Source organism: Ceratosolen solmsi, unplaced genomic scaffold (assembly GCF_000503995.2).
Source record: "Ceratosolen solmsi marchali unplaced genomic scaffold, CerSol_1.0 scaffold29, whole genome shotgun sequence".
NCBI classification, from domain to species: Eukaryota; Metazoa; Arthropoda; class Insecta; order Hymenoptera; family Agaonidae; genus Ceratosolen; species Ceratosolen solmsi.
Window position 1 is genome coordinate 11,997,380 of NW_011948417.1, and position 27,980 is coordinate 12,025,359.

The following is a 27,980-nucleotide window of genomic DNA, read 5'->3' on the forward strand; positions in this document are numbered from 1 at the left end:
TATAAGATTTTATAGATTGATATTTAATGTCATAGTGATGATTATACTATAATGATATTTAATAGTATAATGATTTTAAGGACACATTTTCACTTAGTATAAACATATTAAATTAATTTTTTTTTTATTTTTTATACACTCAAATATCTGAATAAATTTTTTTAAATAATTAACTAGAACACTATATAATTCACAAATTCATAAATTACACCAAAAATTAATTTAAATGACACCGGTATAGAAGAAGGTGACAACTTATCTCGTTTACTATTAATCTATAGATCCACTCTCACCAGCGATTATAATGAATGTCGAAGTTACATCATCGCATATACAATATCGATATGACTAATAGCGCAACAATGACACTTTATTTTTTTAGATGGTCGCGTATCCATGTGCACTCTTAATTATATTATTTTCTGCCTATAACCTGTTTCATGCTGACGCACTTAGCTTCACTTCACCTTATACTGATTAAATTTCTATCAGTGGTACCATCTTTCATTATGCAAACAGAACATGGATTCAAAGAGAGCTTTTCATCATGAAGTTTGTTTTTGGAAATAGAATCGTTGTAAAAATTAGATTAATAATTCCATGTCGAATGAAGTTTTCCCTTGTAACACTGTTTTTCATCTCTCTCTTTCTCTCTCATTTTCGTCAGTTTTTAGACGTCCAAATTCAGGCACGCGCACAAAGCATTAAAGCTAAAAAATAACAGTTGCATGATTAATTTCTTGATTAACTAAGCCCAAAAGCAGTTATGTGCGCACGCAGCTATCGACTATATATTCGACTATTTTACCGTATATGTAACTTTCAATTTACTAAAATTAAGAACTTAAGCAGACATTCGATAAAATTAGTTCTTTTCTTGTAATAAACAAAAATATACTTAATAGTGAAAGAAAATGCTATGAACATTCTTTGATATATTACTTTTATAATTGAAATGTTCAGTGCTAGTATAATATTATCAAGCAAATTTTCAAATGAATATCTTTTCAAATTAATATAAGAATTAAAAATTAAAATTTATGTTTTTATAAGTTACAAATTTTTTTACATTAAAATTATAATATAATTTAATACATTATAATACAATGTAAAACATAATTTATATTTGTATGAAAACATTTATTACAATGTAGCTTAAACATGCTATTACATAGAATCTCTTTAAATTTAAATATAAATTGTGGCATTCCAATGTATGTGAACTGTACGTGTTGATGCAGGTATTTCCAAGTATGCTACTGTAGATTGATCGTCATTGATAGTGTGGCATATTACAATTTCAAATCTTCAGTTTCATATATATTTTATAAATATAATTTTCTTAGAGTATTATCACCACAATATTACAAGCAAAAATAAATATTGCTTTCAAGTGCAGTAAACAGAAACATATAGTTCCAATAATTTTTATGTTTCATAGAGTTCGTAATCAGTATCATTCGGTTAACCTAGTTAATTTCTTTTGCCGATGTATCTATCTTTCAAGTATTGTCGTTAATCAACAATAATGAAATGATATAGATTATCATTACAAATCAAAAATTATTAACTTTTAATAATATAAAGTATCAATTTAATATTTTTTTCTTTAAATACTTTTTATCATTACATATTTTTCTTAGATACAAAGTATTTTTTGTTGAATTTGCCATTGAGCAGTATGTTTGTATTTAAACATTTTACTACACTTTTTGAATTTATTATAAGTATTTAACTATTCATTAAATTTCAAATAAATTTATACTTTTCTCTTATAGTGAACACTCTTCACCTGTTCGCTCATTTACTCTCAATGGAAAATCACTATTAAACCAGTTTCATTTTTTATTTTGTACTTTATTTCTTTCCAATGTAATTTATACAAAAAGCTCGCATTATACGAAAGTAAATAATTATATGTTTATTTATATGTTTCTTTAAATTATAAGTAATTAAAAAATTAAATATTTTTTATATTTCATACATATTATATACATATGTTACACTTATAAGTACAGAACTTACTGCATAGCATACTATCTGATATATACTACCGTTATTGCTTTTCGTTTTTTAAATATTATTTGTAAACCATTATTTTAGCGACATAGAAAGAGTCATAACTATTATTTTCTTATATGTCTCATATTTCTAACTTTTCTATAACTATTTGATCTAGACTATCTTATTACATGTAATAATTCATTGTGTATTTATTAAAAAAAAAATGCAGTATAAATAACTAATTATATATATATATATATATATATATATATATAATATAACTATTTTAATGACGCATTAAATAAAATCTAATATACTATTGTATGATCTTTTTTCGAATATGCTTTCATTGTTACATAAAATAGACTTTTATCACACGTATAAAAATTAATATTTTCCAAATCTTTCATTTGTATATTTCATCCAAGATTTTTACAATACCTGCGTAAGTAATATAATGTACGCTAAGATGCACTGTTATAACTTGACTTTCTCAATTTTTTAATGAATATAAGGATGGTTGTTTTCAATTAATTGTGAATCAATTAATTATGCACCTATGGAAAAAAATTGATTTAAAAAGAAAAGAATTACAAGCAGTAAAACAAGTTCTAAATTCAACAAGTGCGAAATTCGCAAAACTACTTTATAACTTTTTATATAAAAATATAATGTTTAAAATAAGATTTAATGATCGACGACGTTTAGTGTATTATATAATCCATAAGATATCTCTGACTATATAAACTATAGTTTATTTCAAATTTCAATTTAAGATATAGCAAATGTTACTGATAAATCATTAAGAATAATTTTAACATAGAGTTAAACTATATTGCTTTCATGTGGAACAAGCAATGTAAAATAATATATTATTCTTAAAATTGTGCACCTATATTATACTGAGTTTGAAAAGATTAATAAAAGTTGAAATCTGTTAGCAAACTCCATCGATAATTTCTAGATATTTGAATTAGAAGAATCAGCAAATAGGAAAAGAATAAAAAAGTTTATCAATAATACTGTCTACAAAGTATAAAAAACTATTTATTAAACTACGTACTAAAAGTTCATGATGGTGAGCATAAACTATTAAAAAGTAATAGAAAATAGAACACTTTTGGGTAAGTTACAATCAAGTTATTTACAAATAGAAAAATAAAATAAGATTGAAACCAGGATTTAGTAGTTAATTGATATCCATCATTTTGTATTTTTTACACCTGCCAAGCAGATAATATAAAAAAAATACTATTATAACTGAAAATGCATTTTAATTGGAATTAATTAACTATAGAACTAATATGAATACATCCACTAGACAATTTAATTATTAACAATTATTAGAAATTCTGGAAGATCCTGATTTATAAACAAAAAGGAAGTTTAGGATTCTGAAGATGAGATTGTTGAGTACGTGTCAATATGATAGAAAATTTCTGGGTAATATCATAAAATAATATCTCGCAATATTAAAGAAATCTGATCTTTAATTGATGTAACTTATAAGAGTTAGACTAGAAATGAACAATCAAATTTCTGAGATTCTTAAAAGTAACATTATATGCTAGAAACAATCATGATGTTATCAACAAACTAAACAAATAGGACCAATATAACAACAATATTGTTTCAAATACTACGTAGAAACATTTTTTTCAGAACAGATAGTAATCATTATTAAGGACATTAGTTAGCACACTTCATATGAATTAAAAAATATAAATATTATATTCTTATTCAATTCGTATAAAAAATTATTGATTTGAGTCCTGGTACATCAAGATTATTATCTATATAAGCCTAAATTAACTAATGCAACATATGTGTGTCATATATGTACAATACATGTGTTAACATCATTATCTAATATATTTTAAAGGTACAGATTAAGAATTTATTGGGTATCAGGCGTGTATATACAATATATAATAGGGGCCTATTCAAATTGAAAATTGATCAGAAAAATATGTGTAGTTTGTTATTACATCAAAAATGTATACATTTATAAATTATTCATTACTTAAATCAGATCATGTTAATGCTATATAAATTCTTAAGAAGAAAATACCTATCGATTTAAAAAAGCAATGTAAATTGAAGCATATAATGACTTTAGTGGAGTACCTAAAAAATTTTGGTTAAATTATAAAAATATGAAAATATAATACATTTAGATACATTTAATTTGAAAGTTTATTTTATAATTTGATTATTCTTTTTAATATTGCTCGGTTATCCATTAAGATAAAAATACTTAACTTTTTTGTAATCACTGAAATTTCTTGCCTATGAAATACATTAATCAACCAAGATTTGCTACTTACACTAGAGCAGTAACCCGATTGTAAGTGCTGACTCTTATTCTCTTATTCATCCCCTCTTTCTTCTCTTTTCTTCTTCTTTTTCGTATATATATATATATACCTTCCACATGTAGAAATAAATCACGCGACCCTTAGAACACTTGTTATGTACAATTCCTACTGTATGATAAATTACAATATTTTTACTAATTGCATACTTTACTTCTTTATGCTGATCTCTATACATAAAAATTCAAATCTATACGGTATAATGCATTTACTATTAGAAATTAAGATAGAATGAAGAAAAACATGGCAAAATATGTGTAATTAACAATTAACGATTTAAATTATTTACTCTAAATTATTTTAGTATTTTAAATTATTTACTCGTTTATTTTTCATGTATGATTATAATAAATAATTGTTGAACATATATTTTAAAGTTATAATATTAATTTCTTATCAAAAATACATATTTTATATCAATAAAATGTAAATATAGACATTTTGATGTAACTATACTAATATTAAGTTTATATAATTATGTTTAGTGTTTGTTAAATAAAAAATTGAATTAAACATTTATCCGCATATTTTAGCTATGTGAATAAAAAATCCTGATTTAACGTCTACAAAGAATTACAAAAAGATTTTATTTAATAATATTAATCTAATATTTTTGAAAATTAATAATTCTACTTTATGTGTGTATTTTTGTCTGCCTGCTGTCTGTGTGTGTATACTTATATATGAAAATTTCTCATTATTTATGGATATATAGCGATAAAAGTTTATTTTTATTAAAGTAATAACTTTAATTTTAATATTAATATAATATTTTTATTTTATTACATACCCTTTACTTAAATTACATACTCAAATTATATTTTGAAAATGTTTTTTATGTAATTGATTTGTTTGTGCTTACTTTCTTTGTTGCTATGGGCCAGTAAGTACGCAGTAACAACATTATAAAATCCCTTGCGCTTTGTTTGTAAATATTCTCTACGAAGTAGCTGATGAATCAAAAATCCGTTGATATGATTTATATGCTCACTTATTGATTTTACTATAGTTTGAAGCTCACTTGTACCTAAAAAGTAAATAAAATAAATGAAATTAAAAATGCATTCGTTGTTATATATTTACTGTTTCATTTTTACTTTTTATTTTAAGCAAGTTAATCACAAAATATATTTACAGATTAATTTAATATATAGTATTTTATTTTATTGTATTTTAAACGTCTTTAGTACTTATTTCGTAAATCGTATATCTTAATTAAGTGACATCGTTGGCTTGTAAATGATAATCGCATATTACATTGTAAACTATATTACACAAAATTAGTAATTGAAAAAACAAAGAAAATTAGATATAAAATTAATTTACATTAGTAATATACAAATATTCACCAAACTAACCTAAATTTTAGTACTTTGTATCTGTAAATCCCATATAAATTGCTTTAAAGTGTTTTATTTTATCTAATTATTTATATTTTTAAGTTTAAATGTGAATATTATGAAAATAAAATTATATCTTTTATAGTTGTTTTGTGTATTGTTTTTTATGTGTGTTTGTTAAATTTTATTCAACAATACATTTTGTGTATTGTTAAAAGTATTTTTATTTAAATAAAATTAGATAAAAAAAGGTTTATAATATAAGTTTTTTACTATTTATTCATGTACAACTGTTTTATCAAAAACACTTTATTACATTATTTTAAACTTAATAAAATTTAAAAATGCAATTTTTTAGAATATATCAATTGATTTCATAATTCTAAATTATTTTGTTAATGTTTTTTATTTAATTTTGTCTTAAAAATTTTATATAATATCTTATAAGATTATAGTTGTCAAATAAATTATTTTTTTGAAAACCTGGATAAATCGGTTTTTTATTCATAATTAGTAAAATTGTGTACATGACAATCTACACTAATTAATTTATAATTAATTCTATACTTTCATACAATATATTAGTTTTTTCTCACGATTATTATTGTTCTTCTAGTAAATGTTTTTGAAATAACATATTTTAAAGTTCTTAAAATATTATCATTAAAATGTTCCAAGTACATTAATTTTTAAAATTTTTTACCGGAGAATAAATATTTTATTATATAACATAACCTACATTATGTTTTACATTTAAAGATGCTGATGTATGGTTATTCATAGCAGAGGAGCATAAATCAAAGAGTAATTTAATAGAAAATTTGAATAATATAATTAAGTTTCAATATTTGACTTTATTTAATTTGTAGTTGACAAATCATCAAATTATAATCAATTCCTTTTAATTATACACTAATAATTTTTATTTAAGAATTGATCTATGTACTAAATTTAATATTAAATTATATATAAACTATATGTTAATTGAAATAATTTTTTTAAGTTTAATTGTTTTCATACATTTTAATTCCAATTGACTTCTCTGTAAATATGGTCTGCTATATTGGCGCAATCTCAAAGAATTAATAGATTTATTTTTAAATCTATTCTTGCTGTTATTTGAATATCCGTAAATATCTATTAATAGTTGGTTTATTAAAGATAACACCACAATCTCCTGCTTCATTATTATTTCTGGGTGTCGATATATCTTATGTAGTTGATTAATCAGTTAAATAGTCCAAAAAATAAGAATATATTAATAATATATATCAAAGATACATAAATAAAATATTACAAATAAAAAAAGGATCAATTATGTTAAAATTAAGTATGAATATATTTGTATAATATATTTGTATATAAATAATTATAATACAATATATATTATCAGTAATATAAAAACTATTGATTATTCAATATTATTCGTAAAAATATTTAGATTTTATTTAAAAAATAAATTATTTTAAGAAAGCAAATAATTGTTTATAATAAAAAGATAAAAAATATTTACACAATTGAATATTTCTGTATAAAAAATGTTATATTAAAGCAATTCCGCTTTATATAATTGATGGTTTAATATATTTTACAAATGTTAGTAAAAGTATCTCTGAAAATCATTTACATTAGCACTTTCATTAGAGTAAGATATAAAATTCAAATTCATATACTTAGCTTAAAGAGGAACCTTATACATTTTTTAAATTCTTTTTTCCGGAATACAATTAACTATCCTGATAAATTGAATATTTTATTTCGATAGTGATTTTTTTATAATTTTATTTTATAGTATTAAAATGAATAAGTTTATTCATTATAAAATTATGTCGATAATTTACTATATTTATACTTTGATAAAATTTATTTATAGTATATGAATGTAGAATCGTATTTTATACAAAAAGTATTTAAATTTATAGATCATTTAAAAAAAAAATGTTATATGCTAATTATAATGTTATTAATAGAAATAATGCTTTTGAATTTCTTTGAATGTTAAATCAATTTTATCTTATATCATCTAGTAATATAATTATAATAAACATAAATTTTATTATAAGAAAAATTTAAATAAAAACCGATGTTTTTATAAAATAGTTAATAATACTGTATTGTGTTATCAGATAAAAAAATTTATAAACAATTTTTTTTATGTAACGTATTTTTCATACAATATAAAAAATGGAGTATATAAAATTATTTACAATTGTTCTACGTATAATTGAACAAACATAAAAATGAATAAAAAAAATGGATTAAATGTAAGTCCTAATACATTATGTTTTTACCTTGGAACATTCCAAAGTTTTCAGAAAGGAATTATCTTCGTCATGATTTTTTTCTATTAAGAAATATTTTGATAATTTAGTCCTTATTAGCATATTGATATCCATATTACTATTCCGATTTGGTCGCATTGTCGTGATGCTTCGACATTTCGTGTCGAAATTAACTAGTCGATTTAACTCATAAAAATTCGGACCTTCCATATAATGACGAATAAGATTTTGACGCTTATTCTTATATATGGGTAATAAGTCAGCAGAGTTCCTCGGCGCAATAGTAATATCTTTAAAAATACGCTCGCTTTCCACTACAACGCACTTGACGCGATATCTGGGCTCTATATTGTAACCAGTAATTGGTGTTACCCAACATTTCATATTTTATATTCTGCTTCACCCTTGTCTAAATTAATTATCCTTCAAATAAATTCTGTTACATTTATGAAAAATAACAAAAGATAGTAGTTCAAACATTAAAATGAGCTATGTGTAAAGAAATATGAAATCATGTTATATTTATTTTTATAAACACAAAAAATTTTACTTTTCTCGAAATATTCTTTTCTCTTATATTCTCGCATTACACTCTTTTGTTTCTTTTCTATAAGATTAAATTTATATACAACATACATAAAGTAAATTATAGACATTAAATAATTTGAATGTATTTTTTTTATTTTATCTAGATACAACATTTTTATTAAATAATTCTTATAAAATATGAATTTAATTGCATACATATTGAACAATTTTTTTAATTATATATTTTTATATTTTAAAAATTGTTTTTAGTTTTTGATATTTATTTTTTTATAAAAGCTATCGATTGTTTATATTAATTTTTACAAAAATTTTTATATATTTTTGAATAATTTTCAATGATTGAAACAAATGTATGTAGCATAAATTAATATATTAAAATGAGGCTAATAATATACAAATACTCATAAAGCTATAATTTAAAATTTATAGAAAAAATATTTAAATGTATATTAAATTATATATACATCCAAATTTGAAATTAATTATTCATATATAATTAATTGAATTATGTAATCATTTACAAGATTTAAGATGTTACACCTAGTATTCAGTATTATCTTTCAATAAGGATATTATTAATTAATAATGAATGTATAAAACAAATAATTTTAGGGTTTATAAGGAAAGTTTCTCTAAAATACTATAAAATATATTTTTGAAGTATATTTTTCATTGCCTAAAACATTACTAAAATTTTAATTTTAAATAAGACAGTAAAAATTAGTTTTCAAAGTATAAAATGTAACCCCAATAGATAATCTATAATTTTATTTAAACAATAAAAATAAGTAACAAATTATTATTTAGTATTTCTATATATCTGTTTTGTCATCATTATTTTAGATGTAATTGCTAATAATTTAGTTATATTTATTAGAATACAATTTTTATCATTTCATTTACATAAATTTACAGTAATAAATAATCAGAGCAATATTAGTATATAAGACTATATTAAATAATTATCTGTAAAAGATATACATAAAAAATTATTTATATTTATTTTAATAGATAATATAAATATAAATAAATAAATAATTAAAAAATTTTTTTTAACATTTGTCAAATGTGTTATAAATTTTATAAACATGTTATGTATTAGCTTACTTACGATAACATAAAATTTTTTTAATTATTCTTTGAAACACTATTATATACATATGCTTAAACAAGAATTATTTATAACAAATTTCAGTAAATATCATCACATATGGATAAAATTACTTATTTTCTTTCTCTTAAGAACGATTTTGTACTATGAATTTCTTCCACGATATTAGCTATTGAGTCTTTATCTCGTATTTATGTACTGCGATATACCCTTGCACATATATGGGTGGCAAAGCTCAACTAACGCGTAGGTGATAATGCATTTTATTGAGTTCACCGGTGACTCGTTTAAAAATATAGTGGCGACGTGTATAGTCGTAAGCATATATATTACAAAAATAAGTACGATTGAATTTATAAACTGCATAATGAATTTAATTTATATAATTTTTTTCTTTTATTTTTAATAAAGTTGATAAAAATAACAAATGTATAGAACAAAATAGTCAAAATTATAATGTAAAATGTTGTTAAAAAAGAAAAACGTGGACAAATAAAATACACATATATATTTATTATTCATGTTTTTTCATATTTGTATTTCTTATAAATATTTCTATTATTTATAGTTTTGAAATATTTTCTTAGTTGTGAATGTTTTAATTGTTAAAATGTACATAAACAATATTAACATTTTGTATTAATAAAAAATTATAAAATCAAGTATTTAAAGAAAAAGATAATTTGTAATTGTTCAAAGATCGTACATATTACAATACAAGTATTTAATGTTTATAAAAATATTTAATATAAAATTAAGAGTTACATTTGCATAATTGATTATAATTATATAATTCAATACTCTAATTGTTAACTAATTATTTTTTACGAATAAACAGAATTTAAAAACATTATAAAAAATAGAGTTTTTTTCAGATAATATGAAAATACCTAGTAATTCTATCATATTGTTATATAATTTAAAAACATAAACTTTATAAAAAACAAATTTATTTATTCAATACAAGATGAAACTCTTATTCATAAACTCTATAATACACAGACAGTAGAAGAATTTGATATAATTTAAGATTAATAAATTTTATACTCACACAGAAATCATGCTATGTATCGAGTAATTAAAAATATACTTGATTTTTCAATGTTTAGTACGAACTAAAAAGACGTTCACAGAATAAATTTGATTACTTAAGATCACCAATTTTATAAAAAGTTTTGTAATGTTAATGTAGAACGTGGTTATTACTAAATAAATAATATTTATTAATTTATCAGATTAAAAATTTCATATCTTAAACAATTTTTATACAATATAATTGGGTCTTGTCGATGAAATCGTGATTTTATTAACTAATTAAGTCAAACTCGTAAACTTTAACCATTTGAAAGAATTTTAATACTTTTTCATTCGTAATTAAACATTAAACATTTTAATAATATTTTTTGTTATAATCATTTTAGTAGGTTTTTTAATAAAAAATAATATAAATTGCCATATAATGAAAGAAAATTTTATAAAAAGTAAAGCATCAAAAATTTAATATTTAAAAAATATTGTTAAAATATTGTTTCTTTTATTTATTGAAAATTGAATAAATATATGATATTTACATTTTAAGATTTTTTTTTAATTTAGTAATTGTATTTTACTGTTTGAAACTAATATATAATAATGTTAAAAAAACTTTTTTGAACCATCATTTATAGACTAAAAATCAAATTCTTATTTCTATCGAATACATCTATTAATTTTGCAACCGATACATTCATCATCGATAATATTTCTAGAATGCTACGATTCAATATTCTTATTGAATATGTAGATAATTTCATACGGAAAATTCAGCAAGTAGATAGTCCGAAATGATATTTCGTTTTCGTCTAAATCTAACGAATAAGTGTTCATTTTGTTAATTTCTTAATCCTAATAAAACATCTATAAATTTTAAATATTCTAGAAACATATGTTTTATTGTAATATGCAGAAATATGTCAAAAAATCTAATATTTACAATAATTTTTTCTAATATTGAAAGTAACTTCAACTATACAAGATTGATAAATTTTTATAATTTTTTATATACAACTATATGCTATTAAAATTTTCAGTAAAATCTACTTGTTTAAAAAATTATAAGTAATCTATTAATCATTTCTTTGGATATGCAAATGCAAATACTTATGTTACATTTGTATTAATTTGAATGGTATAAATAAGTAATACAGTATGAAAAGTCAATATAAATTGAGATTTAGACATCTATTTATTCTTTTAAAATTGATTTATAAATAATATATTTTTGATTGATAAATTATAAACTTCAACATAAAATAAATGTGTTTAAATATATACAAACGTTTTTAGTCAATTTTATTTATATATTAATCTTAAATTTTTTTTTAAATTTTAAATGTATTTGTATAATTAGTTATTTATTCTACATTAAATATTCAATACTATATATTGTAATAATCGAAATATTTTGTATGTTCTTGCTAAAGCTTGAATTATTATATATCTATAAGACAATTTTCTTAATATATCGATAAATTTGAGAAATGAACTGATTTGATTCTATTTTAGTGATTAAAAAAAATCAGTACTTGATAAATTATTAAAGTTCAGTTACATTTTTTCAAAAACAAAATCTTTTTGTAATTTAAATTCAAAGAAGACTATATTAAATAATTAATAGATAATATTTTTTGAAAACTACTTTAATTAGTTGTAATTCCAAAGATTTAATCTAATATAATTCCAAAGATATTTGAGACATATTATTGACTGAAATTTTTACTACAGAAATAAATGGTTATTAATATTCAATATATTTTTCATTTATGAAAGACTTATTTCATAACATATTAGTAATTAAATAACATATATAAGATATGTTGAATACTTTAAAAGATTTGAAATAAACGTTTGTAAAATATTTTGAACTCACAGAAATAGTTAAAATACTATATAGATTTTAAAATATTTATCTTTATAACATATAATTTATACCCTATATAAAATAAAAAATCTATATTAAATTATTTTACAATCTACACATAAATTACAAATTTATTGAATTCTTTACATTTGAAGCATTGAAATTAAATAATCATTTAAAATATAGAATAAATTCTTTCGGTTCTTCATTTGGCAATTATTAAAGGAATTATTAATATACTACTAATATATAATTGAAGATTAATGAAATATTCTAAATCTAATGGAAATAACATGAAAATGCAATTAGCAAATATTGTAAAAATTAAATTTAAAAAATCAGAAAAAATATATATAATTATAAATATTAAGAAAAAAAATATATATATTAATGCTTATGGGTTTATATTCATATTATATAATAAAAAGACATGTTTTTAATAATGATAATATTTTATATAAATCTTTTCCATTTTTAGCAACAGTATTAATATTTACAATGCAAATTAGAAGGTATCATTCATTAAAATATATGCATTATACATAATTTTGTGGCTTATTACTCTTTAGATTAAGTTTGTATTATTAATAACGAATTAACTAATTTTTTTTAAAAGTAAGTTATGCTTATACAGCATTTATTAATATTTAAACTTTACCATAAATAATATATTATAATACTGTTATGTACTCAACTATTTTTATTATGGAATTTTTAAAACAGATTTTTAATATTGAATATGTTGTTAAATCACATGATTCAAAATATATGCTCACTGAAAATCGATTTGTAAAGTGTTTCTTCAATTTCGTAAATGGTATTTTTCAATTTTTTATTTAAATTTACTTGTCTGAACGTCTTTTATTTTTTATTGAAAAATTCAATTATTTTTGTGACATTACTTTTAATTTTATCTACATACTTATATTCCAACTAATGCTATATTGCCTTAAAAATAATAAAATATGAATTGATCATATGTTTTGCAAGTAATAAATTAACATTATGTATACAAAATTTAATAAAATTATGGTTATTATACAATTTGTAAAAGAATAATTTTATCTATATAAAAGTGAAACAAAATAATATAATCATATTATTTTATATAACATACATCTTCATTATAAAAGGAAATTTTTCTATGTATATAAATCTTAAATAAAGCTTAATATATAACTTGAATTTGAATGATTTCCATTCAATCTTCGGAAGATATCTCATATTTTATTTTTAATTCTCATAATTTTTTTTTTTTGCTGTAAACTATTACGCCTCTTTATAATATTAACTTTATTCATTTTATTCTCAGTGTTTTTCTTGAGTATTTTTTCACATTCTTCTCCTGAAAATTCACTGTTTATATTATTGACTGCTTTATCAGAGACTTGGATCTGAATATTTGTGCAACCATTTAAATTTTTTCTTATGTCCAGTATATGTTTTTTTCCAGAGATATCTTTATCAATATTCTAAAATTAAATTTTTTTTTTAACAAATTCGAATTTTTTAATTGTTGGGTGAAGTCAAATATTTATTAAAGTTTATTTTTATCCAGAAATGTCCAAAATATTTGTTTAATTTAATACTTTATTAGAATAAAACATATTAATAATACTAAAATCCTAGAAGATGGATTTAATATTTTAATTTGATTTAATCTAATTCCGCTTCAGTATTTGTGTAATAAAAAAAAATCTTATTGAAAACTTAAATAAAATATTCTTCGCTTTGTATTTTTCCTTTTTCACCCAATTTTTAGATTTTTAATTTTTAATAAGTGGTAAAATTATCTTAAAACATTTTGAGTGAAATATTTATCATAATTTTAAAAAGCTATTTTTAACTAATATTTTACTTACTAATTGAATAATTTCGATGGCTTGTCTATCATTCTTAGAAAACTTAGTGGATTGAAGAAAAGATGGCCTGCCACTTAGATAAAAATGAACAAAGGCTCCCATCGATCCAGGAAAAAGAAAAAATATTAATACACCAACACCAATGGGTATAAATAAAAGTAAAAATACTTTTATTAATATTCTCAAAGGAAAAAATAATGATCCTATGATATTCAAAAGAAATAATTAATAATTTATAAAACTATAATTGTAATTAAATTTACCTGTATAATTTTCTATAAAATCAGATAAATAATGACCAGCAATTGAAAATGGATAGAATACACATGTACTACACATATGAGTTAAAACATGTAGTGGTGTTACTTTTAAGGCAGGATTTGTGATAATTGTTTCAAAATATTGTAAACAAGCATCATTGCCAAAACCTCTGTAACTAAAAAAAAAATATACTTTCGAAAAAAAATTAATTTCATTTCGATTGCACATTTTATATAATGATGAATACATCTTTTCTTGAGCTGCTAACTTAATCTGTTTATCCTGCATATATAAAATATAACTAAAAATAATATTCAAATAATATAAATAAGAAGTAAATATTTACTAACCTGTACAAGATCCCAATAAGTTATTATATAAGAAATTGAAATCATAACATCGAAAGTTAAAATAATTATTTTAGGTCTTGTCCACTTTATCTTAAGACATATTCTAATAATAAATAAAATTAAAATTATCGTTCCAAGAAATATCCTCTAAAATAAAAAAATTGGAAATTCATGTTTAAAGAAATTTTATTATATAATTTTAATAAAATGGTTTATCTGTTAAAATATATTTATACGACATTAAAAATAAAAAAAAAGAACTATTTTTAAAATATTTAAAATTATATTTAACTAAAATTTACTCACATTTTCATAAAAATATATCATTAATATATCTGAATAAGAAATAATTTTATCGAATGAACTAATTGGAACTGGACGTACAATATTACTAATAATGGTATCAATTTGTCTAATAGAAATATTTCTTTCTCTGAAACTTTGCAAGACTTCTAATTCTTCAATAGTTGCTTCTAAATCTAATTTTCCAAAGGCTATATCATTAATTATCTACATAAAATATTGACAAAAGTAAATGTTAATAATTAATAAAACTTTATTAACTAAGTATAAATAAAATATTTCACCTGAAAATTTGATTTGAAAATTAACATATTTATTAATCTTGTAATAAAAACTTCATAATAATTGTCCTTGCAATATAAGTGATGATCAAATACATTTCTCACTATACTAAAAGTTAATAAATAATTAAAATTGACTATATTCAATATTATACTTTTTCCAATAAAAAAATTAATTACATTTTATTATTAACCACATCTTCGTATTTATAATTCTTTGGTATCTGAATTGTCTGAGACTGACGGTTATAGAATAAAGAATTCGGATCAATAATTTGAGAATCTTGCCTTTGTATTTTTAAACATAAATATATAAAATTAAAATGATGCCTTAACAATATTTAGAATTAAAATATACACGTTCAAAAATAGCTTACATGTAAGGTGAAATTTGTTCATAAACATTGTCAATGCACAAACTAATATCAAACAAATATAAAATATAAAAATAAAGAAGAAATAAATATTGATTAAACATTTTCATGATTTAATATTTCAGCCGTATAATAAAATCTATTAAAAATATTTCACGGTTTTTATTAGTAAATTTATTTTCTTGTTGTATACTGAACTTTTAAAATTCCATTTATTGATGAACACCAAAAAGAAATATTTTATTTATTTAAATAAGACAAACATGGAGTTTGTTGAAAAACAAGATCAATTGCTTAAATAAATATGATGAAAAATACGCATCTATATTTCTCCGTTTTGTTGAGAAACTGATGTCTTATAGTACGAGTAAACAGAACCAATAATAACATTAATAACTTTATAGTTCAAAATAAAAAATAAAAGGTTATTAAAAAATAAACAAAATATTTGAAAAAAATTTTAGTTCAAACAAATTGAACATTGCTTATTGAAAATAAAATTTTTTCAATAAATGAAATTAACAAATAATTAAGAAATCATATAATTAAAATATACACATCATGAATATTTGTTCTCATTCTCAAGCTTCCTAAAAATAAAAATATATTTTAAATAAAAATTTGATATTATTAATAATCTTTTTTTGTAATCCATCCTATATTAATTACAATTTTTTATTTTTCCTATCTTGCTTAATCGAGATAGTTCACTTAATTTCAAGTGAATATGTACTTAATCAACTATGTTATTCACTGAGAGATATCATTATTTCATTCGATAGAAACGTGATAACGTTTACACGGGAAGACAATCATTACAGATTTCCTACTTCGAATCGATGAAACTGGTATATTGTTAATTATTTTAATTTAATTCTATGGGATTAAGGTAAAGCCATTTATTACTCTAATGATAACTTATAGAATCATTTTTTCTAATTAAAAATAGTTTGATGTATTAATATTAATTATTTCGTTCTTATTATTTTAAATTGATATTTACATAAAACTGATTTATTTTATTTAAATTTATTTAATAGTAGCCTTATTATGTATTTGATTATATTTTTGTTAAATTAGTCGAAACTAAGTATTTATTTTAATAAAATGAATATATAAATTATAAATAATTTTAGAAAGATATATTTAAATATTACTGTATTAACATCAGTCGGATACAAATTAGAATACAGATAAAAATATTTTAAAAATTTTTGGAATATATAAGTATACACATTTGATGGCTATATGATCAGTTAAACATTACTTATAAAATAAAATGTTATATTATTTTATAATATTTGTAAACAAATCTTAAATTTGCTAAAAAAATGAAAGTAAAATATTTGTTTGATCATAAATATTAAAATCATTATTTATTATTTAATTATCCTTACAGAATTATCATATATCACCTATATTTAATTGTACCCTGTATACATAATTTTCTTTATAATTAATATTTATTCTATATATGCTGTAGAAGATGATTATACGCATAACATTTGTTTTTATAGATCCTCCTGAAATTATAGTAACTTTTACTACACTATCTACTATCCAAGATTAGTAACTAACAATAAAATAAATGTGTCCACGTTGTTTAAAATAATTACTACACTCTATCTGTACTTATCCGATATTCATAAAAGTTTAACGCAGATCGAATATTGTTTCATGAAAAATAGCTAGTTAAATCAAATCATATCTCAAATATTATAAATAAGATTGATATGATTTACCAAAATTTTGCTTACTTGTCATTAGTTATTACCTCTCTATTATCGTCATTAAATTGAATAAAGTTATAGAAGATTAACAGTAAATTTGACTGAGTGGATATTATTGACATATAATTAAATGCCATACCTTTTGATTTTATCTTTGAAAATTATGGTTTAATTTTTTATTAATCAACAGGGTAAAACGAAGTAAGGCAATACATTCTATCACTATGCACCTTTTTATATTTTTATATTTTTTCAGATACCACTCCTCTAGATTCTTTAAGTTATATAAAAGCGAAAGTATTTCTATAAAACAATTATGTAAAAAATTATTTTTGTTTATATATTGTTGCTTAATAAGCAGATAAATAAGATAATAAGTAGGATTTTTAGTGGAGTATTTCAAATTTAAAATGTATTATATCAATTTTTCTTTGAACAATTTCTTTATACGTTAATTTCACTTTTTTATCTTCTTTTCAAGTATGTTCTACCCACCGATATAGTATTCCATGGTATATTTTATTTTATTTTATTCTGTATGTTAATCATATTATTAAAATGTTATTCTCAATTTGGAACCATGGAATTTGTAACCATTTCTAAGTTAAAGAATTTATAAAGTTGAATATGTAAAAAACATTTAATTATGTGCCAAATACTATACTTTCCAAACAAATTAAAAATTTTTTTTATACTAAAAGTCCAATACATACTATGATTAATAATTCAAAATATTAATTTATAAAATATATAAATATTTATTTAAATATTAAAAAATATATGTACACAAATTTATAAAATGTGTTATCCTTGTGGATTTAGTTCTATATGTCTAATTCCATATTGAAATTTAACTACTTTGTTCATTACAAAATTCGATTCTATAGTCATTTGTAGAATTTTTCAAATTATAATTTCTCCGCAAATAAATATTTTATGTCATAAATCTTTTCGAGCTCTCCTAATCCCATTGGTTTGAGTTAAATCTGTTAATTAAAAGTATTTATTTTTTACTATCATTGCTGCTTTTCAAAAAATAATATTAAATATGGTACTACGGTAAAAACCTACAAAAATGAACTTATCTATATCAAACTTGATACTACGTAAGAATTTTATATATTATAAGATTTATCTTATTATATAGTATATATAGTATTAATTAATACACTCTAGAACATATCAGTTACAAAGTCAGGATAATATAAATATGTCTAATTTCAATATTTTTCAGCAAAATTCGTGAAACGGTAGATTTATTTTAATAACAAATGATTTAATTACAGTTAATGGTCAATTATAAATTAATCAGAATTTAAACGTAATTAAATTAATTTAAACTTATTATATGAAAACCTTAAACATAAAATATAAAAGTTATACATAATATTTTAAACCGAAGTATATGATAAATGACTAAATCAGTAAATTAAAAATTTTTTAATTAACAAACCATTGGAATAATTATGACATTAATAGATCTACAGAAGTAATAGTATACTTATACATGCTAATATATTTAATTATTTTAGGATCAAATTTCAAAATTTCCTGTAATAATGTACAATGAAATGTAAATATAAAACATTTAGAAAGTTTACTTTTATACCAGAAAGTTAAGCAAATTAAATATAATATATATATAATATTTTTACAAATTTTATTTAATTTCATTTTAAATTTAAAGTTTATAAAATTTTAATACAAAGTATTTCTATAATCTTGAATTTATAATGTTATATGTGACTGCTTTCTTTTAATTAAATTTTAATGAATTACAGGACTCGAATATATAAATTATAATACATAGTTAAACAATTATCACTATTGCAAAATTATAGTGTTAAATTTGATTTACAAAAATGTTTGCGCATGCGCAAAACATAATAAAGTAGTTTTTTCTAACAGTACACAATTAATTATAAATAATTCTAATTAATTTTAATTAATTTCGCAATCAAAATTAACGAAAGTGCCATTTTTAAAACAAAAAAAATAGTTGATTACATAAACATATTTAATATTTATAAATATATAAGTTTATAAAATTTATAAATCTATTTTTTCCCTTTTTTTTCGTAATATAATTGCATTTTATTCTTCTTTATATTTCCTATATACGCGGGAGACATTTACTTAAGTATCCTTCAACTAACAATTTTCATATATAATTATAATATTTTATTTGAAAAATTCGCGCATGCGTTATAAATGTATTGCTAATAAATTATTAATTTTAATAATTTCTTTATTCTGTTCTTTTGTATCCCAATATATTTAATATTTTATATAAAAAAGTAAATCTTGTTCCTCATTTAGAAATCTCTTTGTGTTCTTTCAATTTTCATATTTTAGATTGAAATTTCTAAGGCATCATTGAATATTTCGGTATATGCGGTTCAATTTCGTTAAAAATTTATAAATGAAATAAACATTAAAGATAAAATGGTGGTTTAGCAGATTTACTATCTTTAATCTTGCTCTCATAAAAAAATATACGTATTTAAAAATATAAATTACTTTAACCTTTAACTTTAATCATATTGTATTAAAAATAACTAAATTAATATACAAATGTCAAATACTATAGATAATATTTATAACAAATCAAAAAATCTAGAAAGATTGACATGGGAAGATTTGGTTAGTATTAATATTGAATATATATATTTTTTTTTTTTTATTACTATTCAGCGATTATTTATTTTAGGGTATTGTAGAATTATTATGCCAAGCTTGTAAAGATTTAAAATGGAATGCACCAACAAAAATTCAAAAAGAAGCCATTCCTCTTACACTTCAAGGTATCATTTTATTAAAAAATATATACAATGTAAATATGATTAAAAACGTTTTATTATTTATTAAATAATAGGAAAAGATGTTATAGGATTAGCTGAAACAGGTTCTGGAAAAACTGCAGCATTTGTTCTTCCAATACTCCAAGGGCTTTTAGAAAAGCCTCAAAGATATTTTGCTCTGATTCTTACACCAACAAGAGAATTAGCTTTTCAAATTTCTGAACAATTTGAGGCACTTGGTAATACTGTAACATAAATGTACTTAACAAAAATAATTTTAATGATCAATATTTCTATAGGATGTAGTATTGGTGTTAAATGTGTTGTTGTCGTGGGAGGTATTGACATGATGACTCAAGCATTAATGCTTGCTAAAAAACCACATATTATTGTTGCTACTCCAGGTCGATTAGTTGATCATTTAGAAAATACAAAAGGATTCAATTTACGTTCATTAAAATTTTTGGTAATAAAACCATTTAAAATTATTATATCAAGCACTATATCTAAAAATAAATAAAATTTATAGGTTATGGATGAAGCAGATAGAATTTTGAATATGGATTTTGAAGTTGAAGTAGATAAAATATTGCGAGTAATCCCTCGTGAACGAAGAACGTTATTATTTTCGGCAACTATGACAAAAAAAGTACACAAATTACAACGTGCTTCTTTACAAAATCCAGTTAAAATAGAAGTGTCAACCAAGTATCAAACAGTAGAAAAACTAAAACAATATTATGTTTTTATCCCTATAAAATTTAAAGTATAATAAAGTAATATATCAAAATAAATTTATATATTTTAGATTTTAAATATTTTATATTTTTTTCTATTGATCAGGATGTATATTTAGTTCATCTTTTAAATGAACTATCTGGAAATAGTTTTATGATATTTTGTTCTACATGTAATAATACTATAAGAACATCACTTCTATTGCGTAGCTTAGGATTTATGGCTGTTCCTTTACATGGACAAATGTCACAAAATAAAAGAATTGCTGCTCTTACAAAATTTAAAGCAAAAAATAGATCTATTTTAATTTCCACAGATGTTGCAAGCAGGTTAATAAAATTGTAATAATTAGATATTTTTTAATTTATAATTTTCTATTTAATTTTTTTTTAGAGGAATTGATATTCCACATGTTGACGTTGTGATTAATTTTGATATTCCAATGCATAGTAAAGATTATATTCATAGGGTTGGAAGAACTGCTAGAGCTGGACGTTCTGGTATTGCTATTACATTTGTAACCCAATATGATGTTGAATTATATCAACGAATAGAACATCTTATTGGTAAAGAACTTCCAGAATATAAAACCGAAGAAGATGAAGTAATGATACTTCAAGATAGAATAGCAGAGGCTCAACGTTTAATAAAAATGGTAAAAAGTATATTGTGTTTTAATATTTTTATTTTAAATAATAAGTTTAATTTATTATTAAGGAACTAAAAGACATAGAAGAAAATAAAAAATCAGGTAAAAAAAAGAAACAGTCAAGAGATATTGAAGATGATGACACAGAACAATCTGTTGGGATTAGAAAACGAATGAAAGGAAAAAGGAAAAAGTATTGATAAAAATTTATGAATATTTCAACTTCTTTCAATAATAATTGTTTAACTCAATAATATTTTGCTTAGCAAAAATTTATTGTATTATCGTAATATTCAAGAAGCAAAACAGAAAATGGTTATACTAAATGCATAGGTTCTACTTACATTATATCCAAGAATAATTTATGAAAAGAGTAGTTTCTTTATACTTTTAAACTGAAACTACTTTTATAGTGTTTTTATACATCATTTTTATAACAAAGTAAATTTGTTCTTGTTAAAAAGTTAATTTTAAATTATGTTCATAATTTAAACGATACTTTGTTACATTTAAACTAGTTTACAAAAAATTTAATGTTTTCAATATTTCAATTTAAAATATTCTTTTACTTAATAGTATCACTATTTCCCTCACTGTGCTGAAATTTTAATAATTTTATGATACATGTATTACTAATGACATTCTGTTGTTGTCGTTGAAGGCCATAAAGTAGTGAACACCATGCTTGTAAGAATGTATATACATATTTAATTTTGTTTATTAAAATCTTAGAATAATTCTGTTTGTTTATATTTTTATTCAACAAATACTTAAAATGTCACGTAGAAAAAAAAGATTTATATAGTTCATCCATCTTGTTTTAAAACTGTCTAGTTGCAATTATGTAACAGTATTATGACCACTTTAAATAAGTAAAAGAAAAATTAAGTACATGTAAACATTAAAGATAATTTTATAAAAAATTTGAAAAAATGAATTTTAAGTATTATGAGTGATAGTATGAAATTTAAAATCATTGATTTAACAATGATTAGTAAACAATTCACTGGATGGAATGTTTTTCTTAAATTTAGGTTACAATTCAGAAAATGATAGTTGAAACAACTAAACTTTCTTTTAAATGAGAAATAAAGTATATTCCATAATATTATTTTTTACTATTTCTACACAATCTGTACAGTAATTCATCTTAAGGACTTATACCTCAATAAACTTTATACAAAAAGGCTACTTATAATCTAACATTAAGACATACCATGGCATGTGCGCCCTTCACCTTACTGTGAAATGGTAGGTGGTTTGCACGCATGTTTGTACTGGTATTACAGAGTCAGTCGCCAACAAGTATAACTTCTTCCTCTTATTATCACACACCACACACTATAAAACGCTACAGTGTGTATTTGGTGCCTTTCATAGTATTATTTATAGATACAATTTACTGTCCCGAATAAACGCAAATAATAAATTTCCTTTGTTCTTATTATGAATCTTTCATTTTACTCTTCAAAAAAAATAGCTAGCAATTTAACACTACAAAATTGCTATGCAATCAAGTTTTCTTGACACGTCCCCATCATTAGATGCTTTTTTGTATACATCTTTTTAAAACAATAAAAATATATTTTGTGAAAATATTGAACTGTAAAAATATCTGTCCATAAATTTTCAATAATACCGATACAGAAATAATATATTTCAATGATTTTGAAAATAACAGGATTGAGATTAGTTGAGATCTCTGTCCTCTAAGTACTTATACTCAAAAGTAAAGCCTTCCTTTTTCCTTTGTCCCCACTTTTCATAGTCAAAATAAATGTAAGTTCCCTAAAGTTATTAATAAAATCATGAATATTATTGATTTTAGATCTTATTAATTAACATAAATTTTAATTTTCCCACCTGTTCATATTCCTCATTGATAACTTTTGGTTCTTCATGCCTTTGAAACCACATCATGTATTTAGTATGAAACCTCCAACTTTGTTTTTTTAAAGCTTTAGCTGCTAAATATTGACCTTTAGAACCTTCCATATAATAAAATATGAAAAATAATGTTTCTGTTGAAAGGCGTTGGAAAAACTCCACAGTATCAGAATGAGGAAGCTGTACCTGAATATAAAAATTTATAAATTACCAATTTTTACAATTTTAATTATCTATGTAATATTAAAAGAAATATAATGAATATATCAATTTTTTTCATATTATTTTATTTTGTATTTTTTGTATAAGTAATTAAGTACAATAAAGAAAATATTAGTTTTAATTTCTTTAGATTTTAAAATATAAATTATTGATAGATTTAAAACCTTCAATATTATGTCGATGCTATGTGAAAAATTTAACATTAAAATTCATTTAGATTTTTTAGACAATAAAATAATAGGATAAATAACAAAGTTATAATATATCTCTTTTTTAACTATTTACTCAAATTTATCATGTAATTTTATACATAAAATATAAATTTAATTATTACAATGATTTCACAACATTTTTGTAAATTGGTGCTTAATATTGTATTGTAGTCAAATTTTGAATGTATTTATTTTATATATTTTATATATTTTATTTAATTATTTATGTTTATTAATATTAAATAGGTTTAAAAATTTATACCTGTTGATAATATGGAGGTGTAGGACAATTATTTCGAGGTAAATATGGTCTCAATCGTTCAGAATCAGATGGATGAGGCATATGGTAATAAGCTGATTCCATCATTTGAAACTGGTGTTGATGCTCTTTTTGCAGTGGAACTGGTCCTAGTGGAGCGACTCCAAGTAAAGGTGGAATGTGAGCTTCTGCAGTAGCATTATTATTACCGATAACATTATTTGTTTTGGAGTTATCAAAAATACTTCTTGTTGATTCAGAAGTTGGCATTTCTAAACCTGCTCGAACAATTACTTGTTGAGCAATAGACTTTAAAGTAGACATGCCATCAGGAAGTTTAGTTATGAGACCATTAGCAGTTGATGGTGCTGGTGAACAAGAATTTGTTAGAATAGGCGAAGAACAGTTGCTAACGGATGATTGAGGTGAGGTTGACGTTATTATGGAAGTTGTCATTTCTACTTCATTATTATAATTCTGATTTTGTTGATTGTGTAAAATATGTAGTATTTGTGAGGAAGCTGAATTGATATGTTGCGGTAGTTGTGATTGTTGTGGCTGTTGTTGCTGCTGTAGTTGTGATATTTGCTGTACTGATTGTGAAGGTGATTGCTGATGTTGTTGGGAAATTATTTGTGGCACATTAGAAATCAAGGATGAAGATAATGATAACCCATTTTCACTGCTATGCGCTGAAAAACAATGATTGTTTAAATAAATTAAATAAACTCTTTTAATTTATATCTGTCACCATATAAATAGATATTATACTTACATATTATTTTGCTAGAATTTGTATGAATAGTTTGTGAATTGCTGTGTGAAGCAGCCACAGTTGCAAAATTACCAGGATTGGTTGTAGAAATGTGGTTGATTGTAGAGCTAGGTGAGCTGTGACTAAGTGTTGTAAGAATGGTCTTACTTGGAGTGCTACTTGACAGTAATGATTTTATATTGGCAGTGCTTCCTGATGTTGAAATGTTCACTTGAGTATTAACTAATGGTCTAACTGCTGTTGGTTTTACAGGCTAAAAATATGTATATATATACATAACAAATGTGCAAATATATACATTTATAGTTATAATACTCATAATAAACATGTTAATCTGGATATTTTTAATGTATATATACCTTCGTTTTCTTATCATTATCTATAGAACTATCGCTTGAATGATTATGCATTGTTGAACTCAATGGAGGTGATGGTATTGGTGAAGTTCCAGAATTAGTTGATGTAGGTGTACCACCAGTTTCATTACTATTATTACTATCTGTTGTTGCTGAAGATGGTATCGTAACACCAGATAATTCAACTTCATCTAGACCAATAATGTCATCATAAATATATTCATTTTCTTCAAAATCAGGCTCTTGAGATGATTCTATATAATATTCAACATCATCTTTTATCCTTTTAATCTATGAATTATGTTTTACAATACATTATTTAAACAAAATTGTAGATTTTAATAAAATATATGAATAGTTTAAATTTGAAAATATATCAAATACAAACTTACTGTGTTAACTTCAACAGACATATTATCTAACATACGCAACAAAGTTTCCAGCTTTCTAATATGATATCGATGTTTATCAAGTTTTCCTTTGAGCTCGTCCATTCTATCTTGTTTATCTTTATCTAATCTTTTTTTTTTACCAGCAAGTAAAGATTCTATTTCTGACTCAAATGTATCAAGCTACAAAAAAAATAGAAAATTTAATTTTAAAATAGTGAATTTATTTTAAATAAATTAAACCCAAAATTTTCTATACCTGCAAATTAAGAGTGTCTATAGAATTTGCAAGCCAATTACTAACTTCTTCTCTTTCTTTTTGTGCAGGATCCAATTTTTGAGCAGCGCCTAAGCCTTCTTTAGAATAAGCTTTTGTTTTTGTTTCTCTTTCTACAACTTTAAATCTTTCCATTTGCTTAAAAGTATAAATAAAATACTAATAACTTTTTTAGATCTTAAATTATTTATAAAAGCTTTTATAAAACTTACTGTTTCAATAAGTTTACGGTAATCAAGTAAGGTACTCTTATCTTTAATTTCTCCTGATGCAATCCAACTTTTGATTTGATCTCGTAACCTTTGAAGCTTTTTGATCTCTTTTTTGAGATCAGCTTCATATTTTTCTTTTTGATTACTATTTGTTGCATTATGAACTTTTTGCCAAATATCTTCAAATGTTTCAACACCTTCTGTTACTTTCTTAAGGCACCTATCAATTTCACCTTGAAATAAAATTTCAGTATTTGTAAAACAATAATATATTTTTAAATATTTATTAAGGAATTTTGTTAAATAATTTTAATTATATATACAAATGAATTAATATTTATATTTATATATAACTGTTATTTAAGTAGAATTTGCAATCCAAAAATTGTACATATAACATTTATTTAAATGTTTCCACATTATCGTATATTAATACAATACAATTTATATTTTTTTTATAAATATATTACTTATTTTACATATTTTATAATCAATATTTAATATTGTATACTCTGTTCATTAACAGATTTTATTAATTAATGTTACATAAAAATCAATATTAACATGAAAATATATATTAATGATAATAAATAATAAGTTTAAAACCATATATTACAATCAGCATTAATATTTGGAATAAAGAATTGATAAAAAAGAATATTTGGTTAACTTTCAACTTGAAATAAAAAAAATCTAACAAAAAATATACTTGCATATCGGTTTTATAAAATGAAATAATCGAATGTGTAAACCAAAGAAAATATACTGTAGAAACTAATAATTGTAGATGAATTGATAAAAAGATTATAGAACAATGCAAGAAATTGCAGTTAATTTACATGTAAACATTCTGAAAATAGTATCACCTCACCTTGCAACTTTCTCGTCGCAGCCATGGCTATGCAAACGTATGGTACAATGATTCGTGCATAGTCTAGACGTAATGAAAAAAATGCAGAGTAACTTTTCGATAGAAATAGTCAGCAACTATTAATCCGTCGTATAATATATGAGATTCTGCCACAAGATGGCTTCCGTTTTCAAATGACAACGACCGACCGACTCGTCTAAGCGAGATGCTACACTCTTAGCTCTCTTCTCAACTTGACCAATCTTTAACCCTAAGTACTTGATCAATCTTTGGCAATTTTAAATACTATTTAAATAGCTTATAAAAACACAAACAATGTCAGCGTCAAAAAACAATATACATTAAATATCGAATAAATAAACCAATATTTAGTACATTACGAATTCATGAAATGGTACAAACTATTCTGATACCACATTTGTAACTTTTTCATCAACTTTGGAAGTCTGAATATAGTTGCTTGAAAGGAGTTAAGAAAAATATCGAAATTTATAAAGTGAATAACTTCAAGATATTTAATTTTCCCACAATCCGTCCTACGCAATACGTCGTAAGCTAAAATAGTGCATGATTACTAATTCTTTCTATATAATGCTTTGTTTCATTATTGA

The 27,980-nt window shown here is 21.9% G+C and overlaps 4 protein-coding genes across 4 annotated transcripts; 1 reads left to right on the forward strand and 3 right to left on the reverse strand.

Moving 5' to 3' along the window:
• Positions 1 to 5,176: 5,176 nt before the first annotated feature.
• On the reverse strand, positions 5,177 to 8,427 carry LOC105359919 (uncharacterized). Its single transcript, XM_011496680.1, has 3 exons — positions 8,011 to 8,427; positions 6,740 to 6,929; positions 5,177 to 5,406 (listed from the first exon to the last, which is right to left on the reverse strand). The coding sequence occupies exons 1-3, from the start codon at positions 8,383 to 8,385 to the stop codon at positions 5,195 to 5,197; spliced, it is 777 nt and encodes a 258-aa protein (XP_011494982.1). The 5' UTR covers positions 8,386 to 8,427; the 3' UTR covers positions 5,177 to 5,194.
• Positions 8,428 to 13,940: 5,513 nt separating this feature from the next.
• LOC105360071 (uncharacterized) lies at positions 13,941 to 16,062 on the reverse strand (the record flags this gene model as incomplete). The annotated part of the gene is made up of 8 exons (XM_011496847.1): positions 13,941 to 13,954; positions 14,599 to 14,625; positions 14,686 to 14,965; positions 15,034 to 15,180; positions 15,340 to 15,543; positions 15,621 to 15,726; positions 15,798 to 15,905; positions 15,995 to 16,062. Coding segments are annotated over 8 exons (954 nt in total), but the record flags the coding sequence as incomplete, so codon positions are not given.
• Positions 16,063 to 20,272: 4,210 nt separating this feature from the next.
• pths (probable ATP-dependent RNA helicase DDX47) lies at positions 20,273 to 22,362 on the forward strand. Its single transcript, XM_011496681.1, has 8 exons — positions 20,273 to 20,364; positions 20,432 to 20,525; positions 20,597 to 20,761; positions 20,822 to 20,988; positions 21,052 to 21,288; positions 21,366 to 21,589; positions 21,654 to 21,915; positions 21,978 to 22,362. The coding sequence occupies exons 1-8, from the start codon at positions 20,296 to 20,298 to the stop codon at positions 22,107 to 22,109; spliced, it is 1,350 nt and encodes a 449-aa protein (XP_011494983.1). The 5' UTR covers positions 20,273 to 20,295; the 3' UTR covers positions 22,110 to 22,362.
• A 1,160-nt stretch (positions 22,363 to 23,522) lies between these two features.
• Positions 23,523 to 27,602, reverse strand: Not3 (CCR4-associated factor Not3). The gene is made up of 9 exons (XM_011496682.1): positions 27,370 to 27,602; positions 26,499 to 26,731; positions 26,269 to 26,424; positions 26,013 to 26,192; positions 25,624 to 25,911; positions 25,265 to 25,517; positions 24,493 to 25,181; positions 23,773 to 23,982; positions 23,523 to 23,697 (listed from the first exon to the last, which is right to left on the reverse strand). Exons 1-9 carry the CDS (start codon positions 27,392 to 27,394, stop codon positions 23,599 to 23,601), a joined length of 2,133 nt encoding a protein of 710 aa, XP_011494984.1. The 5' UTR covers positions 27,395 to 27,602; the 3' UTR covers positions 23,523 to 23,598.
• Between the last annotated feature and the right edge of the window lie 378 nt (positions 27,603 to 27,980).